We start from the raw sequence: 26,685 nt of genomic DNA, 5'->3' as shown, positions 1-26,685 counted from the left end.
CAGGTAAAATTAGACGATTAACTGCTACTAAAATTGATTTCCATAACGTAAGACGAAGATTTTCCTGAAAAGGGATAAAAACAGAAAACTACAAATTCGACGTGAATTTGGACATGACGCTAGAGATCACCGCTCTTCACCGCGGCTCCAACGAAAGTGACGAAATTATCTTAAAAAATTGATCGCATATGTTGGAATAAACAAAACACTTTGGGTTTAAGACACATAAACAAGACACAACGGAAATTAAGACGTAAATTCTTAATTTGAAAACGCAATATCGGGCGGTTTAAACAAAGAAATATTGAAGAAATTTGCGCCTGTGACATAAACAAACAATAAAATAATTTATTATCGACGGCGGCGACCTAAAAAGAACGAAAGATTATTTGGGTTTTAAATTGAAGGATACGAACTAAGAAACATTGAAAAAATTGTTCAATATTATAATGCATACATAAGGGGATTTTAATTTAATACATATACGAGGGGATTCCAATAAATTTCAAATGCTACAAAGTGTCTGTACCGTTTTGTTCTAATAGAATATTAAATTTATTTAAATGTATATCTCTTTGTTTAATATATGAATTTTCATATACTATATGTAAACTAAAAATAATTTGATCAAAATCAGAATTTGATATCACATCGAAAAGCAAGTCTTCAATACTTACAATATCTTGTTCAACAAAAAATAAATTAGATCTATGATATTGTAACCTTTCATCATGGACAAGCTGGCTATATGTAGAATGTTTTCCAACCCTCTAAAAGAATTTTCCCAAAGGCTTTAATATTATAACCCCAACCACAGAAATACGAGCAGAAAGAATCACTACTAAGTAACAACTAAGAATGATAGAAGTGAAGTGAGATCAACCACTGACAAAACATATAGAGATATGATAAGGATCAGCGATATCAGGACCCTGTGTAATATCCAAGACGTTGTAAAATAGTCTAGAGTCAGAAAAAGAGCATGGAGACACCACGTTGATTAAATGGGTGATAATAGACATACAAAAATTGCAAAAGATGAGAAACTGACCTCCATCAGCTACCCAGATGACCTCCCAGACGCTGGTTGAAAGTTGGATTCCCTAAATGCTACAATTATAAAAAACAAGACATTGTCTTATAAGAAGAAGAAACAGGAACTTACCTCGTTTTCGAAATAAACCAAGTGCCATTTGGGTAGATCGGACTTTTGACGTTCTTCCTAAAGTATTAGTGTCTTAGCAGTGAACAGCGATCACAAGTAAAGTGATCTCGGGGCTCAGAACACTCAGACACCATAAGATCTGATGAATATTTCAGAGTAGAAGTTAAATGCTTGGTGTATCCAAATTCACTGCAGTTCAGACCAAAAATTCATGACATAAATGACTAAGTACGTACTAACCCCAATAAGTAAATGAACTGAGGCTATTAGTATTACTACAAAAAATAAGAAAGAAAAAATCAATATTTTTGACAAACAATTTAAGTAAAACATGGAATAGGTAAAAGGACAATAAATTATTTAAACCAGATCACTAAGCTCAGCAACAGTAAAAAACAATTAAGGTAAAAATTAATTCGAAAACAACAACATTTTAGACTACCTAAAATCGTGGGCTAACCAGATCGTGGTTTATGAAAATAATAAATTATTTTTCAGACTCACGATTCACCCCAATTACGTCAATGATTTTTGGGTATAAGTATACAGAAATTTGTTACAGCATTTAAAGTTTTTTGTGAACTTGGTCAAGATTAAGGGTAAGCATTTTGAACAAGTTAACTAGTTTAAAATTATGTTTAATTTTTAATTATTTATATATTGGTGAATCTTGAGTGAAAAGTTATGTAGTATTCTCGTCACTCGTGTGCAATATAATTTTTCTAGTAGTAAAAATTTTCAGTATTATCAATTCACTTTGGTGTCGAATTAAATATTAATTTACTTATTAAATATATAATTATATATATATATATATATATATATATATATATATATATATATATATATATATATATATATATATATATATATATAGCCTTGTAGGCCACTGGCTTCTAAAAACTTGGATTTTTTCGGTCCCTTGCTTTCTCTCTCCAATTTCTCACGCCTATTTCTGACAAGTTTTGCCGTACAGCTTTCAACCATTTGTTCTTTGGACGCCCTCTTCTTTTTTTCCACATTTCTTCCTTCTTCCGTATTGTTTTAACATTTCGATTCTCTGGCATTCGTATGTGAAAAAGCCATCTAGCTCTTTGGGCTCGAATTTTTGCCGTGATTGCTGGATTTTCATACATCCCCATTATTTATTTATTCGTTCGTCTTCTCCAAATATTCTCTGTCATCTTTATTCCTCCGAAGATTTTTCTGAGCACCTTTTTTCCCAGATCTCTACTTTCTTTTCTTCCTTCTGGTTCATAATCCACGTTTCAGTGGCATACATCACTGTGGGTCTGAATACTGTCTTCTAGACTCTCAGTTTAGTTTTTCTTGACACATTTTTTGCTTTCAGTAATAAATTTAGTGACCCTTTTGTCCTGTTTCCCTTCATTAATCTTTTGTCTGTCCCTTTTTCTTCTTTTCCTGTGTTCGTTATGGTTGCTCCTAAGTATTCAAATTCTTACTTGTTCAAAACTATAAACAGTCTTTGCCCCTGCAGTTCTTGTGACATGAATGTTTCCATGCTTTGTTTTAGTTTCTTATCAATATTTGTATCTATTTTTAAACTTGATATAATCAAACTTTAAAGTAGTTACATGCAGGTTGCATGTACCCACAGGACTGTGTCAGCTGCTGCTCTGTGGGTGATCACCGGCTGTACTCTTTTACATGTGCTCACAGCGGTTAGTGGCACCAAGAGTGGGAGACAGCACGTACTATGGCGAAGTGAACGAAGTCACTAATTCCAACCTGCGAAGCTGGGTGAACTGTGGACATAGGCAGCTGGAATATTATCTGGTGCAAATGCTAACAGGCCATGGTTGCTTCCGCAGCTAAGTTTTTAGGTTAAGGAGGGCTCAGTCCGATCAGTGCCTTTACTGTGGTCTCTTGGGTACTGTGACACACACGTTGTTGGAGTGTGAGCATTGGGCGGATAAAAGAGAAGTTTGAAAGAAAGTGTAACTGCAGAATGTTTGATTCCGTGAGAGAAATGGTGGAGAAAATGATAAAAGATGAGTGATGGTAAACACGGATCCACAAATTTATCAGGACGCTCCTCTCTTTAAAAGAACGAGAGAAGAGGGAACGTTTTCTTTTGTTCAATTTAAATAAAACTAAATAACATTTATTTTGTAGTAATAGCATAATGAAAGTAATCGTGTTTATTACATGCCTTATTGTGGAAATCACCGCTAAGCTAGATGATTACGAGCAATGGATTTCTTTCAAGGTAAGCCTTTTATTTACCCATTTGGAAATACCAAGCGTTAATTTTTTGTACAGTGCTGTTTTCATACAGCTACCCAGCTGCCCCTGTTTAGATTGCCTATATTTATATGAAGTAAGAAAACGATAATCTACTTATTTCTGACCTCCTTTTAGGATCAATATTCTAGACATTATGGACACGAAGAGAACAAACTTAGATTCCAAATTTTTCAAAATAGTCTTCGTGAGATTGAAGATCACAACGCAAAATACGAACGAGGGGAGGTAGAGTGGTTTAAAGGTATTACTCCATTTGCCGATCGGACCGAGGAAGAGTTCCACTCTCTATATCATGGACAAGATTCAACAAAACTATTGTTTAAAGATAGTTTAGGAATTTATCAAGCGGATCCAAATCAAAAATTGCCAGCGTCCGTTGATTGGAGAAAGGAGGGTGCAGTATTACCTGTAAGATCTCAAGAAGACTCTAAAGCGTGTTGGATATTTTCTAGTGTAAGTTTTTTTATTAAATATCTACTATTTTAATTCTCGCACTTTTTGAACATTAATTTGAACAGCTCAAACTGGATTTACTATAATATATTTTTTATGCATATCTATGTCTGTACTAAGGCATACTAAAATGAGTTTATTTGCTAATTTTTACTGCAAATGAGAGTTTTATTGTGGGATGGGCTACTTTTCCATGATTAACAGGTGGAATGTAATCAAGCAATGCCAGGAGATCTTTGTATTTAGCTTCGTGTCTGATTTTTTTCCCATTAAAAAGTGGATTTAGTCCAGCTAATTCCTTGAAAGTTCTTAAACTTAGAGACTTAAAGGCTGAAAACTTAAAAAAATCATGAAATAAAAGGATAGCGGTTAGGTGGAATAAAAAGCAGAGTTTCTGGAAATTGAATCAACCAGAAGGTCTCTGATGCCAAGAAGGTTGGTTCTGCGGAGCCCTGTCCAGACCAGAACGAATTTTTGGCCGTTGTGCACCTATACTTATACGAAATTAATTAGGTCAACTGCTCCATGGCGCTCTGCCATTGGAGCTTGCACAACAGCTAATACTCAATTTCGGGCAATACCATTGGCTGCAATTATGGTTGCAATTTGACCAATCGTAAAGCCGGAATTGAGCTATTGGCGACACCCTCTAGTTTACTCTACCGTTCAATATAATAGATTTTATTTTAAGAAAGTGTCTTTTTTTGTTAAGAATTCTGATTTGTGCAGTTTTTAAATTAATTTTTTGGAATTTTGAGAAATATTTTAAGATATGCCAATAAACAAAATACGAACCATATGAAAAATATTAAATTGTTTTACTAATCCTAAACCTATAAACCTAAAAATTTTGCATTGTCAATTTACGTCAGGAAATTTAAAATTAAATGTAAAATTATTTTTTTCAGCTTGGATCAGTAGAAGGACAAATAGCAATTCATAAAAAACAAAGAATTCCTTTGAGTATACAAAATATTATTGACTGCCATCCAAAAGGCCATCTGGGTGGATACAAAGAATACGCATACCAATTTATCAAAGACCATGGTATCAGCTCCGAAGCAGATTATCCGTTTGTTGTAAAAAAGGGCACGTGTAAAAAAGATGTACCAAAAGTGATTACTACTATTTCAGGACACAAACTAATAAAAAGTACTGAAAATGATTTAATTTCAGCTATTGGTAAGTACGGTAAATACAAGACTAGCGCCAATAAATAAGCAGAACAATGTTTTATCTGGATCAAATTTTTTAATGTTCCAGTTTGCTATGTCAAATTTTTTCCTCCAGTGATTTTTCTTCTTCTTAAGGTGCCCTCTCCATTACTGAAGGTTGGCTATAACTACAGCAAATTGCTCTCTATCTTGAGCTGTTCTTAAGGTCGAATGTGTATCCACGCCTTTCCAGCCTCTTACATTTTTCAGCCAGGAGCATTTTCTTCTTCTTGGACCTCTTCTTCCTTCCACTTTTCCTTCCATTATCAGTCGCAGGAAGTTGTATTTTTTTCCTTTGTAAATATGTTCTAGATAACTTGTTTTTTTTTCAAATTCATCGTTAGTCCGTATTTATCACAGCATTCATGAAGTCGGTGTATCACGTTCTGCAAATCATTTTTGTTATCCGTCATTATTACTGTATCGTCTGCAAAACACAAGTTATTCAAAACTTCTCCATTAATAGATATACCTTTTAGTGAATCTGAGAGAGCTTCTTTAAATATCACTCCACTGTAGACATTAAAGAGTAGTGTTAACAGCACTTAACCCTGGCGGACTCCTCTCTGTATTTTGATATCTCGGATTTTCTGGTTGCCAACTCTTACCTTAAACTCTCTTCTGACAGCAATGGATTATCTGAGACGAAGCTGCGGTAGATCGAAACTGGAGAGAGTTAGAAACGAACAAATAAGAAACAAAATGAAAATGGAGCGAAATATCAATGATGACTTAGAAAGAAACCAATTAATCTGGTTCGGACATGTGAAAAGAATGCCAGAGTACAGATGGCCTAGAAGAGTACTTGAATGGATCCCTCCTGAAAGAAGAAAGAGAGGACGATCACAGAGAAGTTGGCGCAACGATATTGATGAAGCAATGGCGGCAAGAAACTTAGAAGAGGGAACTGTATATGACAGGAAAAGATGGAAATTGGGGGCGAAGAAGCGGCGATAGCCGTAATAAATCCGTTATTATATATAACTCTTACCTTGGCAGTTTAATTCCAATATAGATTAGATATAATTTTCATATCACGACTGTCAATATTTTTGCTTTTTAATATTTCTACAAGCTTTTTATGTCGAACCTTATCAAATGCCTTCTCAAAATCTACAAAATATAAGTACATGTCCTGATTCATATCCATGCATCTCTGGGTATTTTTTTTGGGTATTGCCAAAAATTGCAGCTATTGTCTGGGGATTGTGTCATATATTAGATTAAAAAATTCAAACATTACATCAATAATATCTCATGTGATGAGTATTCATGCCATATTTCACTGTTTTTTCTAAAATTTGTCTCTGGGTTACAATCTGATAAATTGTCGATTTAAAGTTTGTTTAGCAGTAAATGGTTGACTTTAATTGGTACCGACTATAAACATCCTGCGTTAACCGATAATAGTATAAAAGGCCCATTTTCCTGGTAAAATTTGCCAATCTTCATTTCTTAATGTTGATTTAATTATGTACAATCCAAACTCATTATAATTAAATTAATACAGATAAGGCTTATATTGACGAAACTGTACTGATAAGAGGGTTTTATGGTAGCGCGGGTTTGCTAATCATCTTTTAGTTGGTTTTGAGATATTTATATAATAAGTTTATGGAACTGAACACCAACCAGTATTGAAATACAAGTTCTTGATAAAATTTGTTGGTCTTTTAGTATCACGGAAAGTGTTAGGTAGTATTACTTATTTTATTTATTACGTTTTCTATCATTATATGGTGTCCTTGGGATAACAATAATGGGACTTCTTCTATTGTTCCGATAAAGAAGAAACATTTCTCGGTAGATGCAAAGCAAATTGTAAAAGCTATATAAAGTACCTTACTTAAAAGAGAACTTGACAAACTAAAGATTCCAGTTCCACCAAATGTATGGACGGAGCCGATAAGGACTTAATACATCTAAAATTCTATATCATGTACGAAGAGCAACGCATACCTACATTAAGATCTCTGAAGCAACGGCTCAATGTTGACGAAACTCAAATAAGCTGTAACCAGCTTATGGAACATTTTGAAAAGTATGGGCTTTCGTGGTTAGAGCATTTAAATATATCTCCATTTTATGTATTCTGCAAAGTATTCCAATAGCCAATCATTGATGAGAGGATGAGAGGTTTATGTGTTTATATTTCTTTTGATAGATAAGCTATTTCGGGTGATTTGTTTCTGGCTAGTTCTTCAATTGCATCTTTAACTTCAAGAATCGTTGGTCGTTCCTCTTACCTCTCGTCTGTTCCGCTTACTTCATCTCTTTCGTTTTTAAAGTTTTCTTCTTCTTCTATATTAAGTGCCTGGTTAAAGTATTCCGTCCATCTATTCAATACATCTTTCCTTGTTATAAATAGGTCACCATTTTGACTTTTGCATTGACTTATTGAATTTTTTTCTGTTAATGGTAACTTTCTTCTTATAGAATGCTCTAAATTCTTTCACAAGGAAACTAAGTTCCTGTAGTTGGCTGTATACCATATATTAAAAATTTTTCAATAAAATCCTTTATATTTAAAGGGGTAAAGGGGTATATCCCATTTTTAAAGGGTTTTTACCCCCATATTTAGTGGCTAGATTCACGTATTAACCTGACATTGATGATGGAATACTTATTCCGAAAACGTTTTGTCTATTTTACATAGCCCGCCTGAGTTTTTATATACCTTTTTATAAAGGATTTTATTAAAAATTTTTCTAAATTCTTTCTCTCTGTCGAGGTTTACTATATAATTAATTAGGCTTTAATAAATTTTTTGATGATTTTTAATTTTAATAATGATTTAATAACTGTTTTGCATACACGTTTCGTTTCACCGTTGTATTGCTAGTTTTGGTTTGTTTTATGATTCTTTTAATGTTATTGTACTAATTTAAAATATATTTTTTTTAGCTAACATTGGTCCGGTCGGTGTCAGTATTTCTACAAAGAACTGGGGTCTATATAATGGGGGTGTGTTTAATAACACAGGTTGCATTGATGGAGTCATTGATCATGGCGTACTCGCAGTAGGATATACTGAAGATTACATTATCATTAAAAATTCTTGGGGAGCAGGTTGGGGAGACAAAGGATATATGAAAATAGCTAGAGGACGAAACATGTGTAAAATTAACCAAAACGCTATGTATCCTATTTTATAGATTATATTTTACGATGCAATCCTAATCAGAAATATACAAACTACCAGAAAATGGAATAGTTGAGAAAATAATGCAACTCCAATATGAAACATATTATGTTAAAAATAAATGCTATAAATAATATTAATAATTTGTTTTTATCTGATTGTATGCACTTAACGTGTACAAAGCTGTGACTTATTGCTAATATTGCTTTAATATACAATAACTAATAAACAATAAGTAGTATACTTATAGGTCACCGATACCAGTTCCAACTGTCTAGTAAAAAGTAGCCCATATTAAAGTAGATATCCTAATAGCACACGTACGTCCAGTGGACGTCCACAGTACGTCCCTCACAGACTTTAAGGACGTCCCTTGAACGTCCGCCTTGTTCCCAAGGACGTCCTTTTAATGTCGTACATTGGTCCGAATGTCGCTGTGCCAAACGTCTTACGGACGTCCATTTAACGGTCCGAGCGGACATTCCTTGGAAGTACAGGGACGTTAATTGGACCTTAATCGAACGTCCATAATACTTCTGGTGGACTTACTTGACGGACTTTTGTGTTGTCTCTCGAACGTCTGTTTTAGCGCTGAGGATGTAAATTGGAGGTCAACGCCATTGTATAAAGTACTAAAAGTGACGTCATCCTGGGCATATTTAGAATGTATTTTGGGAAATAAAACGTTAATGTTTAAAGGAACTTACATTTATTATTACATTTATTTATATTTATTTATTATTAACAAACGGGACAAATCCACTATCAAAATTATACAAAAAAAGTACTTGTGACTCGTTTGGAAAAAATATATAAATGTTTTGTATGGGTTGGAGTCAATAAAAGGGCTATTGGTTAACTATTTTTTATCTCGAGATTTCAATTGTGTTTACAATTATTATCAAGAGCTGCTAAAAAATACAAAATATCTTACAAAGTTGAACTAGAAAGAAAAAATTTTTTGTTAACTCACCAAATAAAATTAGTTTGGTTAATAAAATTGCTGCTAACATATTTCAAAAAGAATTAATATAAAAATGTTCTTATCTAATAAATGTTTCTCTGAAATTTTAATATAATTTGGAAAAAGTTTCTTAACACAAAAACTGATTTCTACAGCTTCCGGACTCGAGATTGCTAGTTTTGCCAAGGAATCTACTTCTTCATTACCTGCAATTCCGATATAGGAAGGAATCCATACAAAGTTGACATTTATCTTCATAGTTTGCAGTTGACTTAATGCTGATTTAATAAGTAGTAGATTTAGATGGTTAGTATATAAGTTATTTGGGGGCAATTACAGAACTTAGGGAATCCGTAATAATATCAGGATTTTTGATACTATTTTCTACCACAAAATTTATTGCATTGAGGATAGCGGTTAACTCGGCTGAGTAAATGGATGTTAATTTAGAGAGTTTCATTAATATTTTTGTTTTATTAGACATAAATGCTGCTTCCACTCCATCTATAGTTTTTGGAGGCATCAGTATATATATATAAGATTATGGTTACTGTATGTTATGAGTTCTTGGAGGACATATTGATATAATGCTTTGGGATGGTTATCTGATTTTTTATATATGGAGAGTTTGGTATTGATAGATGAGATGGGAACAGTCCAAGGGGGAACAGTGTTAATATCTGGTATACAATAGGTATCTGGAAATTTGAATTCAAGTTCATTGAGGTATCTATATTTACCCTTTCATAAAAAGGAAGCTCAAGCCTAGCATGTGTTTTAAAGGATTTGCCTGTATTGATGCCGCATAAGTTAGTGAAAGTTATTTTCTTCAGAATTCCAGAGGGATTTCTCTAGCTTCACAGTGTAAACTTTCAGTAGGGCTAGTATAAAAAGCACCTAGTATAGTTCGCAAAGCACTATTTTGTATTCGATCGAGTTGTTTTATGATATATGGTTTTGCTGAATCATAAATAATACAAGCGTAATAGAGTTTGGACCTGATCAATGACTTGTACATAAGGGTCAGTGTTTTACTATCTGCTCCCCAAGTGTTCTGTGCAACAGTTTTATAATGTTAAGTGCAGATTGACACGTACTTTTTAGATCATGAATGTGGTGGTTCCAGGATAATCTGTTGTCAAATGTTATGTCATGCTTAGACATGTAATTTTCTCAACATATTTTATTTCTTTATTAAATAGTTTTAATTCTGGAGTGATATAATGTCTTTTTGTTTTGAAAATAACATAGCCTTTGATGTTGTTGATGATAATTGAAGACCTGTGCAATTTGTGCATAATTCGAGATTCTATAGCACTTTCTGTAGATGGGTCTGAAGGGTTTTATTATTTATTCCCTTAACAAAATGATTAAGTCATCTGCAAAGAGTCTAGTTTTTACTAGTAAGTCACAAGTGAAGATAACTTTTGAAATTTGAATCATATGGATCAGAGTATTTTTTTAAGACCAAAGTAGAAATATTTTCCAGGGAAAACGTTCTTTAATTAAAGTTCTCTGGGTGAAGAAAGGTTCTAGCATCTGAGGGCAAATGAGAAAGATCGGGAACTTCTTTATGAATTTTTAATAAATCACCTAGTATTTTAAAGGACAAAGTCCAGTTGTTTAATCTAGAAAAATTAAAAACATCTTGATAAGGTTCTCCAGAATTCTCGTTACAACCATGTTTAGACCCTGCTTTAGTTTCATTGAAAGAAGAGCTTTGTAAAGGATCTAAAGAAGCTTATTATCAGAAAACCAGTTTTTTGTTTTCTGGGTATCAGTATTTATTTTAATTTTTAAATTATGCTGATTAATATCAGTATTAATGAGAATTGTATCGTCTACGAAGCAAACACATTTTATAGGAAAATTATAGTAAAATAAATCGTTCAGATAGATAAACAAAGTGGGTCCTAATATTGAACCTTAAGGAACTCCATATTCGACAGTGTTAAACTTAGAATAGATGTTATTAAGAAAAATTGATTTTTTTCTATTTGTTAGGTCTGATCTAAATCTAAATAGATTAAGAGTGTTTCCTCTAATACCGTATTTATGAATTTTTTTCCAACACTAATTCATGTGAAACGCAGTCAAAAGCTTTGGATAAGTGGATAAGTGACACATAATGTCAAAGACACAAAACGACCTTCCTCCAAGCCATCAACTATATCTCTCACAAATTTCTGTATAGCTAGTGTAGTGCTACACTTTTTTCTAATGTAATATTGATTATAGTGGGGTATTTTGTGTTTTTCTAGATATTCTATCAAACGAACATTTTGAATACTCTCAAAAATTTTGCCGAAAATGGTAATGATTAAGATAATTTTCAATTTCATCTAAAACTTTTTTTTTGAACACTGGTAGCACTTTTGTTACTTTTAATACATCTGGGAAAATCCCTTCAGTAAGACAATTATTATAAAGTATAATTAATTTGTCAATAATTATATCGATTGTTTCCACAATTATTTTTTTGTTTAAGAAATAAAAATCTGTATAGTGTGAATTTTTCAATCTATGCAAAACATTCCTGATTTCAGTATCACTAACAGGTAATAAAAATAAAGAGTACATCTTAAGGAGAGTGTACATCTTTCAAAAAATCTATGGCTACATTTTTATTTGTAGAATTAAAAGAACTTCTAATATCCTTAGCTACTGAAGTAAAGTATTTATTAAAATAATTTGATGTAATCGAGCTTGGACAGGCTTTTTTATTTTGAAATTTATTTCTGTGATAATTTATACATTTCCAACTGTCACGAGATTTATTTTCTGACTTGAAAAAGAAATTCTCATCACCATCTCACCAAAGTCAGTTTTTTCTTTAATGATATTGTTGATTTATAGTGCTGCTTAAACTTTTTATTCCCACTATATTCCTTTGTAACATCAGCAATTATATTGATTGTGGAAAGATTTTCTCGCATTACAATTAGTTCGTCATCAAGCCAAGAAATTGGAGTTTTACTACGAGTTTGTAATTTTTTTATTGGAAAATTAATTTTAGTTAATTTAACATACATTTCGGTAATAAATTAAGCTAATTCTGTTGCTGTTTTGAGAGAAAAAACTGAAGGCCAGTCAATGTTATTTAACGACTGTTTTAACATCAGGATGCCATTGTGTACTTGTTATACCTATGTCTTCTGTATGTATTAGTACTATAATTTTTCAGTCCTCAACCAACTATCTCACTGCTTATGTTAAGATGTTATTTAAACAAGGTGTTGATGTAGTTGTAATTCTAATAAATTCATTAATAGTTGTGGTTAAGCTAAAAGTAAAAATTAGACCACGGAAACTGTTTAATTTATTAGAAGCTTTTTTGAAATAATTGTTGAAATCTCCAATTATTATTATTTCTAAAAAAATTAACAGAGAAAGACGCTTCCAAATAGGTTTAGAAAAACTTTAAAATTCCTATTTACAATTGTATATAAATACACTGTTATTAAAGTAGTTTTAATATCTATAATTTCTAGTGCACAAAATTCACCCTAATATTCACATGATATATAGTGTAGAGATTTTATTATCGCTAAAAATTACAACACCTCCATGTTCCCTTACCTTCCGACAATAAAAAGTTGACAAAAAATACCCATCATGCTTTAATGTTGTTAATTCGTTTTTTCTGAGCCAGTGTTCAGAGAAACATAATACCTATATTGTATCTTTTATTGTATAAAAAGTATTCAGCTGATCTATTTTGTTTAATAAACTTTGTGTATATCTATAAACTATGCCTCCCACAATTTTCTGTATTGTTAGTGTATTGCTACATTTTTTTCTAAAGCCATTAATAGGCTCGTTTCCCCCCTTTTTGTATTTATTGTTATTTTGCAGCAAAGGTAATGGTTTAAAACATTTTTAACCAGCCTTCTCTTATAGAAAACTTTTTTAACCAGCCGTCTCTTATAGAAAACTTAATGGTAATTTATTTCCTCACGACTTTGCTTTACAATAAACTGTTTTAAAGTTACAAGCAAGAAAAGTAGAAAAAAATTGATGTTTTAATCTTTTTATTAATGTTTTCGACCTATTTTATGCTATTTACCTATTAAAACTATTGAAATTTTATTTTTTAACAAATTTAATTTACTATATTCTAAAATATGCCAATCATTTTAAAGTTTTTAAATAATTAGTTTTACAGTTTATAAAATTGGATAAAAATTGTAGTCGTTAATACCGCATATGTTACTTCCTCTGGCTAGTTTTATATATCCCTTTTCTCCCCAAGTGCTCCCCCATGAATTTTTGAGGAGAATGTATTTATCAGTATATCCTACAGCAACAACTCCATGTACATGAGGACCGCAATCTGTAATATTATAAATACCGTTTGTGTACTCTCTCCAATAATTTGCACCAACTGAGACAGAACTGGTCCAATTTTCTCTAAAATAAATACAATATTTTATAGTAAGTATATAAGTATATTCATATGTTTCATATTTTTATATTATTTATGTAAAAATTATCTCCCATTGTCTTAAATTTGCAGTTGGGACATATAAAGGAAAAGCGAGAAATAATTTTATGGTCTCCCTTTTTCTTCAATCTTCTTCAACACCGGAGGGAGTGCAGTGGCCCTCGTGATGTCGTGTATTGTCCGTTTCCAAAGATTTTTGCCTCTTCTTCGACCTTCTACATTTCCTTGGATAATAAGTCTTTCCATGTTTTCTGCGTCTGCTCTCATAACATATTCAAAGAATATTAATTGTTGATGGACTTTGCTGCATAGCCGTTTGCTGACTTTTAGCTTATTCTACTTCTTCTTTCTTCTTGTATGCAGGCTTTAAAGCCTGTTTCTTCTTCAATATTAGCCAGCTAAATTGTTTAAATTATCGCACCATCTTTTTCTTGGTCTGCCAATACTTCTTCGTCTATTTGGTGACTTATCTCGTGCTATTTGTACTATCCTATCCTCTGCCATTATACTAATGTATTCGTTCAACTCCTGTTTCCGTTTTGTCACCCATCCATTTCTGTCTTCTATATTGTATGCTCTTCTTATATTTTCGCTTCTCTCCCTATCCAACAGACTTTTCCCTGATATTCGTCGAAGTACTTTCATCTCTGTTTACAGTTTTGAATTCCTCTGTTTTCAAACGATACAACATCATCATCATCATATAACGGGGGTCCTACGGCGATTGCCGCTTCCCGCATTTCAGCCTCCATCTTTTCCTATCTCTCCAATCTCCCTCTTCTAAGCCTCTAGATTGCATTGTTTTTGTAATTTCTCTTCTCCAGGAATTTGGTGGTCTTCCCCTTTTCCTTCTTTCTGGCGGAACATACATTAAGGCCTTCTTTGGCCACCGCTCCTCCTCCATTCTCATCACGTGACCATACCATTGTAATTGCCTTCCTTGCATTCTGAAAGAGTATCTCTAATTCCTGTATGGTTTCGTATCTCCTCATTCCTGATTCTTTCCATTCTCGATACTCGACATGACCTTATCAACATTATGGATATTAAAACGGTTAAAAATTAAAGAAAAAAAAATTGTTTTGTAATTCAAAGCACGTGGTGTTCGTGTGTATTAAGGTATAAAAAAAAATTGCTTATTACAAGCTTAAATTTTTTATTTTAAGAAGATCTTTTCGGAATTAAATCATTCCATCATCAGTTAAATAAAAAGTTGTTAAAAAACATTGTATGGCCACTTAAAAAAACTTTCGAAGGACATCCGTATTAAAATATAATCCTCATGGTTTTATCAAGGTAAATGCAATAGACTTATTGATTATTAAAAACTGAAGATGGGGGCATCTTACATGACCCCCTGTAGCTGGTGAAGTTTTTTCGACTTACATTACCTCTGATCTGTTCTGGAGTCTTGGGCTAACTCAGTTAGCCCAAGACTCCAGAACAGATCAGAGGTAATGTAAGTCGAAAAAACTTCACCAGCTACAGGGGGTCATGTAAGATGCCCCCATCTTCAGTTTTTAATAATCAATAAGTCTATTGCATTTACCTTGATAAAACCATGAGGATTATATTTTAATACGGATGTCCTTCGAAAGTTTTTTTAAGTGGCCATACAATGTTTTTTAACAACTTTTTATTTAACTGATGATGGAATGATTTAATTCCGAAAAGATCTTCTTAAAATAAAAAATTTAAGCTTGTAATAAGCAATTTTTTTTTATACCTTAATACACACGAACACCACGTGCTTTGTATTCAACAGGTATACTAGCCACTCCTGGATATTTCCACTTCATGGTTTGTTCCAGTTTCACTTTTAATTTTTAATGTTTTGTAATTATAATAAATGCATTATGTACTTTTTTTAGAAACAGTTTAAAATTGCTCTCTTGTTAAGTTATGAAAATGGACATACTGTTGTATTCTTCCGAGACACAGATATATTTTTGAAGGCGGACAACACACAACATCACGATGACCACGCGGTGATAATATCCGAAGATCAGGACCTTCTACAAAGACTACTATACAGGTTTAAAATTATAGCAAAAAAATGATTATCTCTGAAGATAGTGCTGTCTATGATAATATCAAGAGAACTCGGAAGGGGTCAGTTAGCAATTTAAATTAAGTCCTTTAAACATCTAGAAATTAATATTATGAGCATCAAAAATCTTAAACAAGAAATAAAAACACAAACAATAAAAGTAGTTAGGTTAACAGAATTACTATGATAATATGTAAGATCTACTATTATATTAACCTACACCACAGAAATACGAGCAGAAAGAATCACTACTAAGTAACAACCAAGAATGATAAAAATGAAGTGAGATCAACCACTGACAAAACATATCGTTATCAGGACCCTGTGTAATATCCAAGACATTGTAAAATGGTCTAGAGTCATAAAAAGAGCATGGAGACACCACGTTGATTAAATGGGTGATAATGGACATACAAAAATTGCAAAAGATGAGAAACAGACCTCCATCAGCTACCCAGATGACCTCCCAAACGCTGGTTAAAAGTTGGATTCCCTAAATGCTACAATTATAAAAAACAAGACATTGTCTTATAAGAAGAAGAAACAGGAACTTACCTCGTTTTCGAAATAAACCAAGTGCCATTTGGGTAGACCGGACTTTTGACGTTCTTTCTGAAGTATTAGTGTCTTAGCAGTGAACAGCGATCATAAGTAGAGTAATCTGGGGGCTCAGAACACTCAGACACCATAAGATCTGATAAATACTTCAGAGTAGAAGATAAATGCTTGGTGTATCCAAATTCACTGCAGTTCAGACCAAACATTTATGACATAAATGACTAAGTACGTACTAAGCCCAATAAGTAAATGAACTGAGGATATTAGTATTATTACAAAAAATAAGAAAGAAAAAATCAATATTTTTGACCAACAATTTAAGGTAAAAATGGAATAGGTAAAAGGACAATAAATTATTTAAACCAGATCACTAAGCTCAGCAACAGTAAAAAACAATTAAGGTAAAAATTAATTCGAAAACAACAACATTTTAGACTACCTAAAATCGTGGGCTAACCAGATCGTGGTTTATGAAAATAGTAAATTATTTTTCAGACTCACGATTCACCCCAATTACGTCAATGATTTTTGGGTATAAGTATACAGAAATTTGTTACAGCATTTAAAGTTTTTTGTGAACTTGGTCAACATTAAGGGTAAGCATTTTGAACAAGTTAACTAGTTTAAAATTATGTTTAATTTTTAATTATTTATATATTGGTGAATCTTGAGTGAAAAGTTATGTAGTATTCTCGTCACTCGTGTGCAATATAATTTTTCTAGTAGTAAAAATTTTCAGTATTATCAATTCACTTTGGTGTCGAATTAAATATTAATTTACTTATTAAATATATAATTATATATATATATATATATATATATATATATATATATATATATAAATATATATATATATATATATATATATATATATATATATATATATATATATATATATATATAGCCTTGTAGGCCACTGGCTTCTAAAAACTTGGATTTTTTCGGTCCCTAGCTTTCTCTATCCAATTTCTCACGCCTCTTTCTGACAAGTTTTGCCGTACAGCTTTCAACCATTTGTTCTTTGGACGCCCTCTTCTTTTTTTCCACATTTCTTCCTTCTTCCGTATTGTTTTAACATTTCGATTCTCTGGCATTCGTATGTGAAAAAGCCATCTAGCTCTTTGGGCTCGAATTTTTGCCGTGATTGCTGGATTTTCATACATCCCCATTATTTATTTATTCGTTCGTCTTCTCCAAATATTCTCTGTCATCTTTATTCCTCCGAAGATTTTTCTGAGCACCTTTTTTCCCAGATCTCTACTTTCTTTTCTTCTTTCTGGTTTATAATCCACGTTTCAGTGGCATACATCACTGTGGGTCTGAATACTGTCTTCTAGACTCTCAGTTTAGTTTTTCTTGACACATTTTTTGCTTTCAGTAATAAATTTAGTGACCCTTTTGTCCTGTTTCCCTTCATTAATCTTTTGTCTGTCCCTTTTTCTTCTTTTCCTGTGTTCGTTATGGTTGCTCCTAAGTATTCAAATTCTTACTTGTTCAAAACTATAAACAGTCTTTGCCCCTGCAGTTCTTGTGACATGAATGTTTCCATGCTTTGTTTTAGTTTCTTATCAATATTTGTATCTATTTTTAAACTTGATATAATCAAACTTTAAAGTAGTTACATGCAGGTTGCATGTACCCACAGGACTGTGTCAGCTGCTGCTCTGTGGGTGATCACCGGCTGTACTCTTTTACATGTGCTCACAGCGGTTAGTGGCACCAAGAGTGGGAGACAGCACGTACTATGGCGAAGTGAACGAAGTCACTAATTCCAACCTGCGAAGCTGGGTGAACTGTGGACATAGGCAGCTGGAATATTATCTGGTGCAAATGCTAACAGGCCATGGTTGCTTCCGCAGCTAAGTTTTTAGGTTAAGGAGGGCTCAGTCCGATTAGTGCCTTTACTGTGGTCTCTTGGGTACTGTGACACACACGTTGTTGGAGTGTGAGCATTGGGCGGATAAAAGAGAAGTTTGAAAGAAAGTGTAACTGCAGAATGTTTGATTCCGTGAGAGAAATGGTGGAGAAAATGATAAAAGATGAGTGATGGTAAACACGGATCCACAAATTTATCAGGACGCTCCTCTCTTTAAAAGAACGAGAGAAGAGGGAACGTTTTCTTTTGTTCAATTTAAATAAAACTAAAAAACATTTATTTTGTAGTAATAGCATAATGAAAGTAATCGTGTTTATTACATGCCTTATTGTGGAAATCACCGCTAAGCTAGATGATTACGAGCAATGGATTTCTTTCAAGGTAAGCCTTATATTTACCCATTTGGAAATACCAAGCGTTAATTTTTTGTACAGTGCTGTTTTCATACAGCTACTCAGCTGCCCCTGTTTAGCTTGCCTATATTTATATGAAGTAAGAAAACGATAATCTACTTATTTCTGACCTCCTTTTAGGATCAATATTCTAGACATTATGGACACGAAGAGGACAAACTTAGATTCCAAATTTTTCAAAATAGTCTTCGTGAGATTGAAGATCACAACGCAAAATACGAACGAGGGGAGGTAGAGTGGTTTAAAGGTATTACTCCATTTGCCGATCGGACCGAGGAAGAGTTCCACTCTCTATATCATGGACAAGATTCAACAAAACTATTGTTTAAAGATAGTTTAGGAATTTATCAAGCGGATCCAAATCAAAAATTGCCAGCGTCCGTTGATTGGAGAAAGGAGGGTGCAGTATTACCTGTAAGATCTCAAGAAAACTCTAAAGCGTGTTGGATATTTTCTAGTGTAAGTTTTTTTAGTAAATATCTACTATTTTAATTCTCGCACTTTTTGAACATTAATTTGAACAGCTCAAACTGGATTTACTATAATATATTTTTTATGCATATCTATGTCTGTACTAAGGCATACTAAAATGAGTTTATTTGCTAATTTTTACTGCAAATGAGAGTTTTATTGTTGGATGGGCTACTTTTCCATGATTAACAGGTGGAATGTAATCAAGCAATGCCAGGAGATCTTTGTATTTAGCTTCGTGTCTGATTTTTTTCCCATTAAAAAGTGGATTTAGTCCAGCTAATTCCTTGAAAGTTCTTAAACTTAGAGACTTAAAGGCTGAAAACTTAAAAAAATCATGAAATAAAAGGATAGCGGTTAGGTGGAATAAAAAGCAGAGTTTCTGGAAATTGAATCAACCAGAAGGTCTCTGATGCCAAGAAGGTTGGTTCTGCGGAGCCCTGTCCAGACCAGAACGAATTTTTGGCCGTTGTGCACCTATACTTATACGAAATTAATTAGGTCAACTGCTCCATGGCGCTCTGCCATTGGAGCTTGCACAACAGCTAATACTCAATTTCGGGCAATACCATTGGCTGCAATTATGGTTGCAATTTGACCAATCGTAAAGCCGGAATTGAGCTATTGGCGACACCCTCTAGTTTACTCTACCGTCCAATATAATAGATTTTATTTTAAGAAAGTGTCTTTTTTTGTTAAGAATTCTGATTTGTGCAGTTTTTAAATTAATTTTTTGGAATTTTTAGAAATATTTTAAGATATGCCAATAAACAAAATACGAACCATATGAAAAATATTAAATTGTTTTAGTAATCCTAAACCTATAAACCTAAAAATTTTGCATTGTCAATTTACGTCAGGAAATTTAAAATGAAATGTAAAATTATTTTTTTCAGCTTGGATCAGTAGAAGGACAAATAGCAATTCATAAAAAACAAAGAATTCCTTTGAGTATACAAAATATTATTGACTGCCATCCAAAAGGCCATCTGGGTGGATACAAAGAATACGCATACCAATTTATTAAAGACCATGGTATCAGCTCCGAAGCAGATTATCCGTTTGTTGTAAAAAAGGGCACGTGTAAAAAAGATGTACCAAAAGTGATTACTACTATTTCAGGACACAAACTAATAAAAAGTACTGAAAATGATTTAATTTCAGCTATTGGTAAGTACGGTAAATACAAGACTAGCGCCAATAAATAAGCAGAACAATGTTTTATCTGGATCAAATTTTTTAATGTTCCAGTTTGCTATGTCAAATTTTTTCCTCCAGTGATTTTTCTTCTTCTTAAGGTGCCCTCTCCATTACTAAAGGTTGGCTATAACTACAGCAAATTGCTCTCTATCTTGAGCTGTTCTTAAGGTCGAATGTGTATCCACGCCTTTCCAGCCTCTTACATTTTTCAGCCAGGAGCATTTTCTTCTTCTTGGACCTCTTCTTCCTTCCACTTTCCCTTCCATTATTAGTCGCAGGAAGTTGTATTTTTTCCTTTGTAAATATGTTCTAGATAACTTGTTTTTTTTTTCAAATTCATCGTTAGTCCGTATTTATCACAGCATTCATGAAGTCGGTGTATCACGTTCTGCAAATCATTTTTGTTATCCGTCATTATTACTGTATCGTCTGCAAAACACAAGTTATTCAAAACTTGTCCATTAATAGATATACCTTCTAGTGAATCTGAGAGAGCGGTAGATCGAAACTGGAAAGAGTTAGAAACGAACAAATAAGAAACAAAATGAAAATGGAGCGAAATATCAATGATGACATAGAAAGAAAACAATTAATCTGGTTCGGACATGTGAAAAGAATGCCAGAGTACAGATGGCCTAGAAGAGTACTTGAATGGATCCCTCCTGAAAGAAGAAAGAGAGGACGATCACAGAGAAGTTGGCGCAACGATATTGATGAAGCAATGGCGGCAAAAAACTTAGAAGAGGGAACTGTATATGACAGGAAAAGATGGAAATTGGGGGCGAAGAAGCGGCGATAGCCGTAATAAATCCGTTATTATATATAACTCTTACCTTGGCAGTTTAATTCCAATATAGATTAGATATAATTTTCATATCACGACTGTCAATATTTTTGCTTTTTAATATTTCTACAAGCTTTTTATGTCGAACCTTATCAAATGCCTTCTCAAAATCTACAAAATATAAGTACATGTCCTGATTCATATCCATGCATCTCTGGGTATTTTTTTTTGGGTATTGCCAAAAATTGCAGCTATTGTCTGGGGATTGTGTCATATATTAGATTAAAAAATTCAAACATTACATCAATAATATCTCATGTGATGAGTATTCATGCCATATTTCACTGTTTTTTCTAAAATTTGTCTCTGGGTTACAATCTGATAAATTGTCGATTTAAAGTTTGTTTAGCAGTAAATGGTTGACTTTAATTGGTACCGACTATAAACATCCTGCGTTAACCGATAATAGTATAAAAGGCCCGGTTTCCTGATAAAATTTGCCAATCTTCATTTCTTAATGTTGATTTAATTATGTACAATCCAAACTCATTATAATTAAATTAATACAGATAAGGCTTATATTGACGAAACTGTACTGATAAGAGTGTTTTATGGTAGCGCGGGTTTGCTAATCATCTTTTAGGTGGTTTTGAGATATTTATATAATAAGTTTATGGAACTGAACACCAACCAGTATTGAAATACAAGTTCTTGATAAAATTTGTTGGTACTTCATCTCTTTCGTTTTTAAAGTTTTCTTCTTCTTCTATATTAAGTGCCTGGTTAAAGTATTCCGTCCATCTATTTAATACATCTTTCCTTGTTATAAATAGGTCACCATTTTGACTTTTGCATTGACTTATTGAATTTTTTTCTGTTAATGGTAACTTTCTTCTTATAGAATGCTCTAAATTCTTTCACAAGGAAACTAAGTTCCTGTAGTTGGCTGTATACCATATATTAAAATTTTTTTAATAAAATCCTTTATATTTAAAGGGGTAAAGGGGTATATCCCATTTTTAAAGGGTTTTTACCCCCATATTTAGTGGCTAGATTCACGTATTAACCTGACATTGATGATGGAATACTTATTCCGAAAACGTTTTGTCTATTTTACATAGCCCGCCTGAGTTTTTATATACCTTTTTATAAAGGATTTTATTAAAAATTTTTCTAAATTCTTTCTCTCTGTCGAGGTTTACTATATAATTAATTAGGCTTTAATAAATTTTGGATGATTTTTAATTTTAATAATGATTTAATAACTGTTTTGCATGCACGTTTCGTTTCACCGTTGTATTGCTAGTTTTGGTTTGTTTTATGATTCTTTTAATGTTATTGTACTAATTTAAAATATATTTTTTTTAGCTAACATTGGTCCGGTCGGTGTCAGTATTTCTACAAAGAACTGGTATCTATATAATGGGGGTGTGTTTAATAACACAGGTTGCATTGATGGAGTCATTGATCATGGCGTACTCGCAGTAGGATATACTGAAGATTACATTATCATTAAAAATTCTTGGGGAGCAGGTTGGGGAGACAAAGGATATATGAAAATAGCTAGAGGACGAAACATGTGTAAAATTAACCAAAACGCTATGTATCCTATTTTATAGATTATATTTTACGATGCAATCCTAATCAGAAATATACAAACTACCAGAAAATGGAATAGTTGAGAAAATAATGCAACTCCAATATGAAACATATTATGTTAAAAATAAATGCTATAAATAATATTAATAATTTGTTTTTATCTGATTGTATGCACTTAACGTGTACAAAGCTGTGACTTATTGCTAATATTGCTTTAATATACAATAACTAATAAACAATAAGTAGTATACTTATAGGTCACCGATACCAGTTCCAACTGTCTAGTAAAAAGTAGCCCATATTAAAGTAGATATCCTAATAGCACACGTACGTCCAGTGGACGTCCACAGTACGTCCCTCACAGACTTTAAGGACGTCCCTTGAACGTCCGCCTTGTTCCCAAGGACGTCCTTTTAATGTCGTACATTGGTCCGAATGTCGCTGTGCCAAACGTCTTACGGACGTCCATTTAACGGTCCGAGCGGACATTCCTTGGAAGTACAGGGACGTTAATTGGACCTTAATCGAACGTCCATAATACTTCTGGTGGACTTACTTGACGGACTTTTGTGTTGTCTCTCGAACGTCTGTTTTAGCGCTGAGGATGTAAATTGGAGGTCAACGCCATTGTATAAAGTACTAAAAGTGACGTCATCCTGGGCATATTTAGAATGTATTTTGGGAAATAAAACGTTAATGTTTAAAGGAACTTACATTTATTATTACATTTATTTATATTTATTTATTATTAACAAACGGGACAAATCCACTATCAAAATTATACAAAAATGCAACATTATAAAAATATAAAATAATTTTGAGTAATAAAACATAAATGTTTAAAGGAACTTACATTAATTATTACTTATATTTATATTTATTTATTACTGACAAATGGAACAAATTCACTGTCAAAATTAAACAAAAAAAGTACTTGTGACTCGTTTGGAAAAAATATATAAATGTTTTGGATGGGTTGGAGTCAATAAAAGGGCTATTGGTTAACTATTTTTTATCTCGAGATTTCAATTGTGTTTACAATTATTATCAAGAGCTGCTAAAAATTACAAAATATCTTACAAAGTTGAACTAGAAAGAAAAAATTTTTTGTTAGCTCACCAAATAAAATTAGTTTGGTTAATAAAATTGCTGCTAACATATTTCAAAAAGAATTAATATAAAAATGTTCTTATCTAATAAATGCTTCTCTGAAATTTTAATATAATTTTAAAAACAAATAAGCCTCAATGTCATAAATGCCAACTTAAAATTTTTTTTGTTTAATAACAAAAAAGAAGAAGATTTATATACCATTAATAGATGTCTGAAAAAATGTAACAAATATATGAAAAATTAAATCAAAATGTGATATTAACTACAAAGAAATAATATAATTATAAATTATTCTTAGATTTTGAATTTCTGATCTTTTGTTTAAATTATTATCACTTTTGATAATACAAACCATTTCCAAAAAAGTCCTTTTAAATTTATTACTTTTACTACACAAAATTTTGATGTTATCAAAATCCATAATATGGTCTTTATCGAGTACATGCTCTGCCAAAGCACAAGATGGTTTTTTAATTCTGCAATCACTTTTGTGAGAAATAATGCGATTTGAAAGATTTCTTCCGGTCTCATCAACATACTCAGCTTCACACTGAGTACAACTAATGCTGTATACTACATTTGTGTTATCTAATTTGTCTACAGAATACTTAGTTTTGGAACATAAAGATCAAATAGTTTTGACGTTCTTTGTTGCTATTTTTATATTGTCAATAACCTTTAGTGTTTGTATTAATTTAAGTGTTAATGATGGTATAAAAGGTAGTGAATGATAATAGATGTTCTGATTGTTGGATACAATGTTCTGAGATTTAGTAAAAAATGGTGTTAAGTTATTTATATTAACAATACTAGAAAAAAGCATCCTATGTAGCATATCTGGAGGATAAGAGTTTTCAATTAAAATATTTTTTAACAATTGAAGATCTTCTTGTAGATAATCTGGATGAGAAAGCTTTAAAATACGTTCTTTTAATCCTGTTATAAGATTCATTTTCATCTTATTTGGATGATGAGAGTAATAGCTTATAAATCTATTACTACATATGGGTTTTCTGAACCATCTGGTTTTCAACATGTCTGTATTTTTTACAATTCTCATGTCAAGGAATGGTAGAGAATTATCTACCATTATTTATTTAGTTTTGGCACTTCCTAAACACAAAATTCATGAAACAGTCAACATTTTCAACAATCATAATCAACATATATAATTTACAGTTGAGGAAAAGGTAGATAATTCTCTACTAGTGAATTCAAAGGTTTAATAGGTCATTCAGGTTGGCAAATGAAAAAAGAAGTCAACTACTTCATAAGTTTATCGAAGACGTTTCGCTTTATATTTCTAAAGCTTCATCAGTTCTCTAAAATATAACAGATGACATAGAGTTTATAAGAAATAAAGATGTTAATAGTTCATAACTTACAACTCAATAATTAGTATATTATCGATGTTATTATATATGTACTGTAAACTTTACTCATTACTTAAAACTAACTTAACAAAAAAAAACAAAAAACACACAAACTCTGCAGAAAATAATGTTCATATTCGTAGATACAAAGATTTAAAAAATTTTAAACGGACATTTGCCTTCATTTAGAGATGGTTCTTCACTGAAGACAAACAAAGCACTGATTTATTGCAAACAATCTATGCAAACAACGTGACGCGATACCGAAAAATTTTTAAGGGCCATATGTCACCAAATTCCAAGGTTTGAGACAATTATGAACTTTTACAGGGGTCATTGCATGATTAGTTGGACGGGTGGGTGGATTTGTATGGCGAAAATATTTGATATATTATTTTTAATTTATGTTTTAATGAAACTTGAAAATATGGGATGATTGTGTTATTATTTTGAATGGAAAATAAGCCACATTTTAACTGAAGAATCATTGCTATTATTTATTTCGTAAGATGAGAGAGTGGCAAACCTGGCTCAAATTGTCGATGTCGGTTCTTTTGTTTATTGCCTATGAGTTCTTGAGGATCTCACACATTTCAGTAAAGGAGCGTTTCTAATGGTTATGTCCAGTATTTTACTATTTAGTGAAGTCAATGTGATATTTGGTGGAAATGGTGGTGGATTTTATATATATATATATATATATATATATATATATATATATATATATATATATATATATATAATATATATATATATATATATATATATATATATATATATATATATATATATATGATGTCATATTTTTCATATCAGTTCCGTCACTTAATATTGCCTGTAAGGTATTTTGTAATTTATATTGAAGTCTCTCCATACAATATAAAGGACACTCAAGTAAAATATGGCGAACACTGAGCACAATATCACATACGTAGCACTGTGATTTTAATTCACTCTCCAGCGGATGTTTATGGGTGATGGCGGTGTAACCTATTCTAAGACGAGATATTATGGTTTGATCTATACGCTTATTTGGGGTTGATTTCTAAGGTAATATAGAATATTTTACTTCTCGTAGTTTGGATGTTGACTGATTCCACTTGGTCTGCCAATCATTGAGTATTAAGTTCTTGATTATAGGTTTTATATCTAGATATGGAATGCTTCTGATTTCTACAACTTCCGAACTCGAGATTGCTAGTTTTGCCAAGAAATCTACTTCTTCAGTACCAGCAATTCCGTTATGGAAAGGAATCCATACAAAGTTGACATTTATGTTCATAGTTTGCAGTTGACTTAATGACAGGGTTTTTGATACTATTTTCTACCACAAAATTTATTGTATTGAGGATAGCGGTTAACTCGGCTTAGTAAATGGATGTTAATTTAGAGAGTTTCATTAATATTTTTGTTTTATTAGACATAAATGCTGCTTCCACTCCATCTATAGTTTTTGGAGGCAGCGGTATATATATATATATATATATATATATATATATATATATATATATATATATAAGATTATGGTTACTGTATGTTATGAGTTCTTGGAGGACATATTGATATAATGCTTTGGGATGGGTATCTGATTTTTTATA

The 26,685-nt window shown here is 32.1% G+C and overlaps 2 protein-coding genes across 2 annotated transcripts; both read left to right on the top strand.

Annotated features, from left to right (window-relative positions):
- Positions 1-1,741: 1,741 nt before the first annotated feature.
- Positions 1,742-8,368, top strand: LOC140451410 (cathepsin L-like proteinase). Its single transcript, XM_072545199.1, has 5 exons — positions 1,742-1,764; positions 3,302-3,395; positions 3,548-3,886; positions 4,795-5,068; positions 8,005-8,368. Exons 2-5 carry the CDS (start codon positions 3,312-3,314, stop codon positions 8,253-8,255), a joined length of 948 nt encoding a protein of 315 aa, XP_072401300.1. The 5' UTR covers positions 1,742-1,764; positions 3,302-3,311; the 3' UTR covers positions 8,256-8,368.
- A 10,056-nt stretch (positions 8,369-18,424) lies between these two features.
- LOC140449992 (cathepsin L-like proteinase) lies at positions 18,425-22,734 on the top strand. Its single transcript, XM_072543410.1, has 4 exons — positions 18,425-18,515; positions 18,668-19,006; positions 19,915-20,188; positions 22,371-22,734. Exons 1-4 carry the CDS (start codon positions 18,432-18,434, stop codon positions 22,619-22,621), a joined length of 948 nt encoding a protein of 315 aa, XP_072399511.1. The 5' UTR covers positions 18,425-18,431; the 3' UTR covers positions 22,622-22,734.
- The last annotated feature ends 3,951 nt before the right edge of the window (positions 22,735-26,685 follow it).

This window comes from Diabrotica undecimpunctata, chromosome 9 (genome assembly GCF_040954645.1).
Source record: "Diabrotica undecimpunctata isolate CICGRU chromosome 9, icDiaUnde3, whole genome shotgun sequence".
Classification (NCBI taxonomy): Eukaryota; Metazoa; Arthropoda; class Insecta; order Coleoptera; family Chrysomelidae; genus Diabrotica; species Diabrotica undecimpunctata.
The sequence above is the reverse complement of the archived record's forward strand: the minus strand, read 5'-3'. Positions and strand labels throughout refer to the sequence as shown.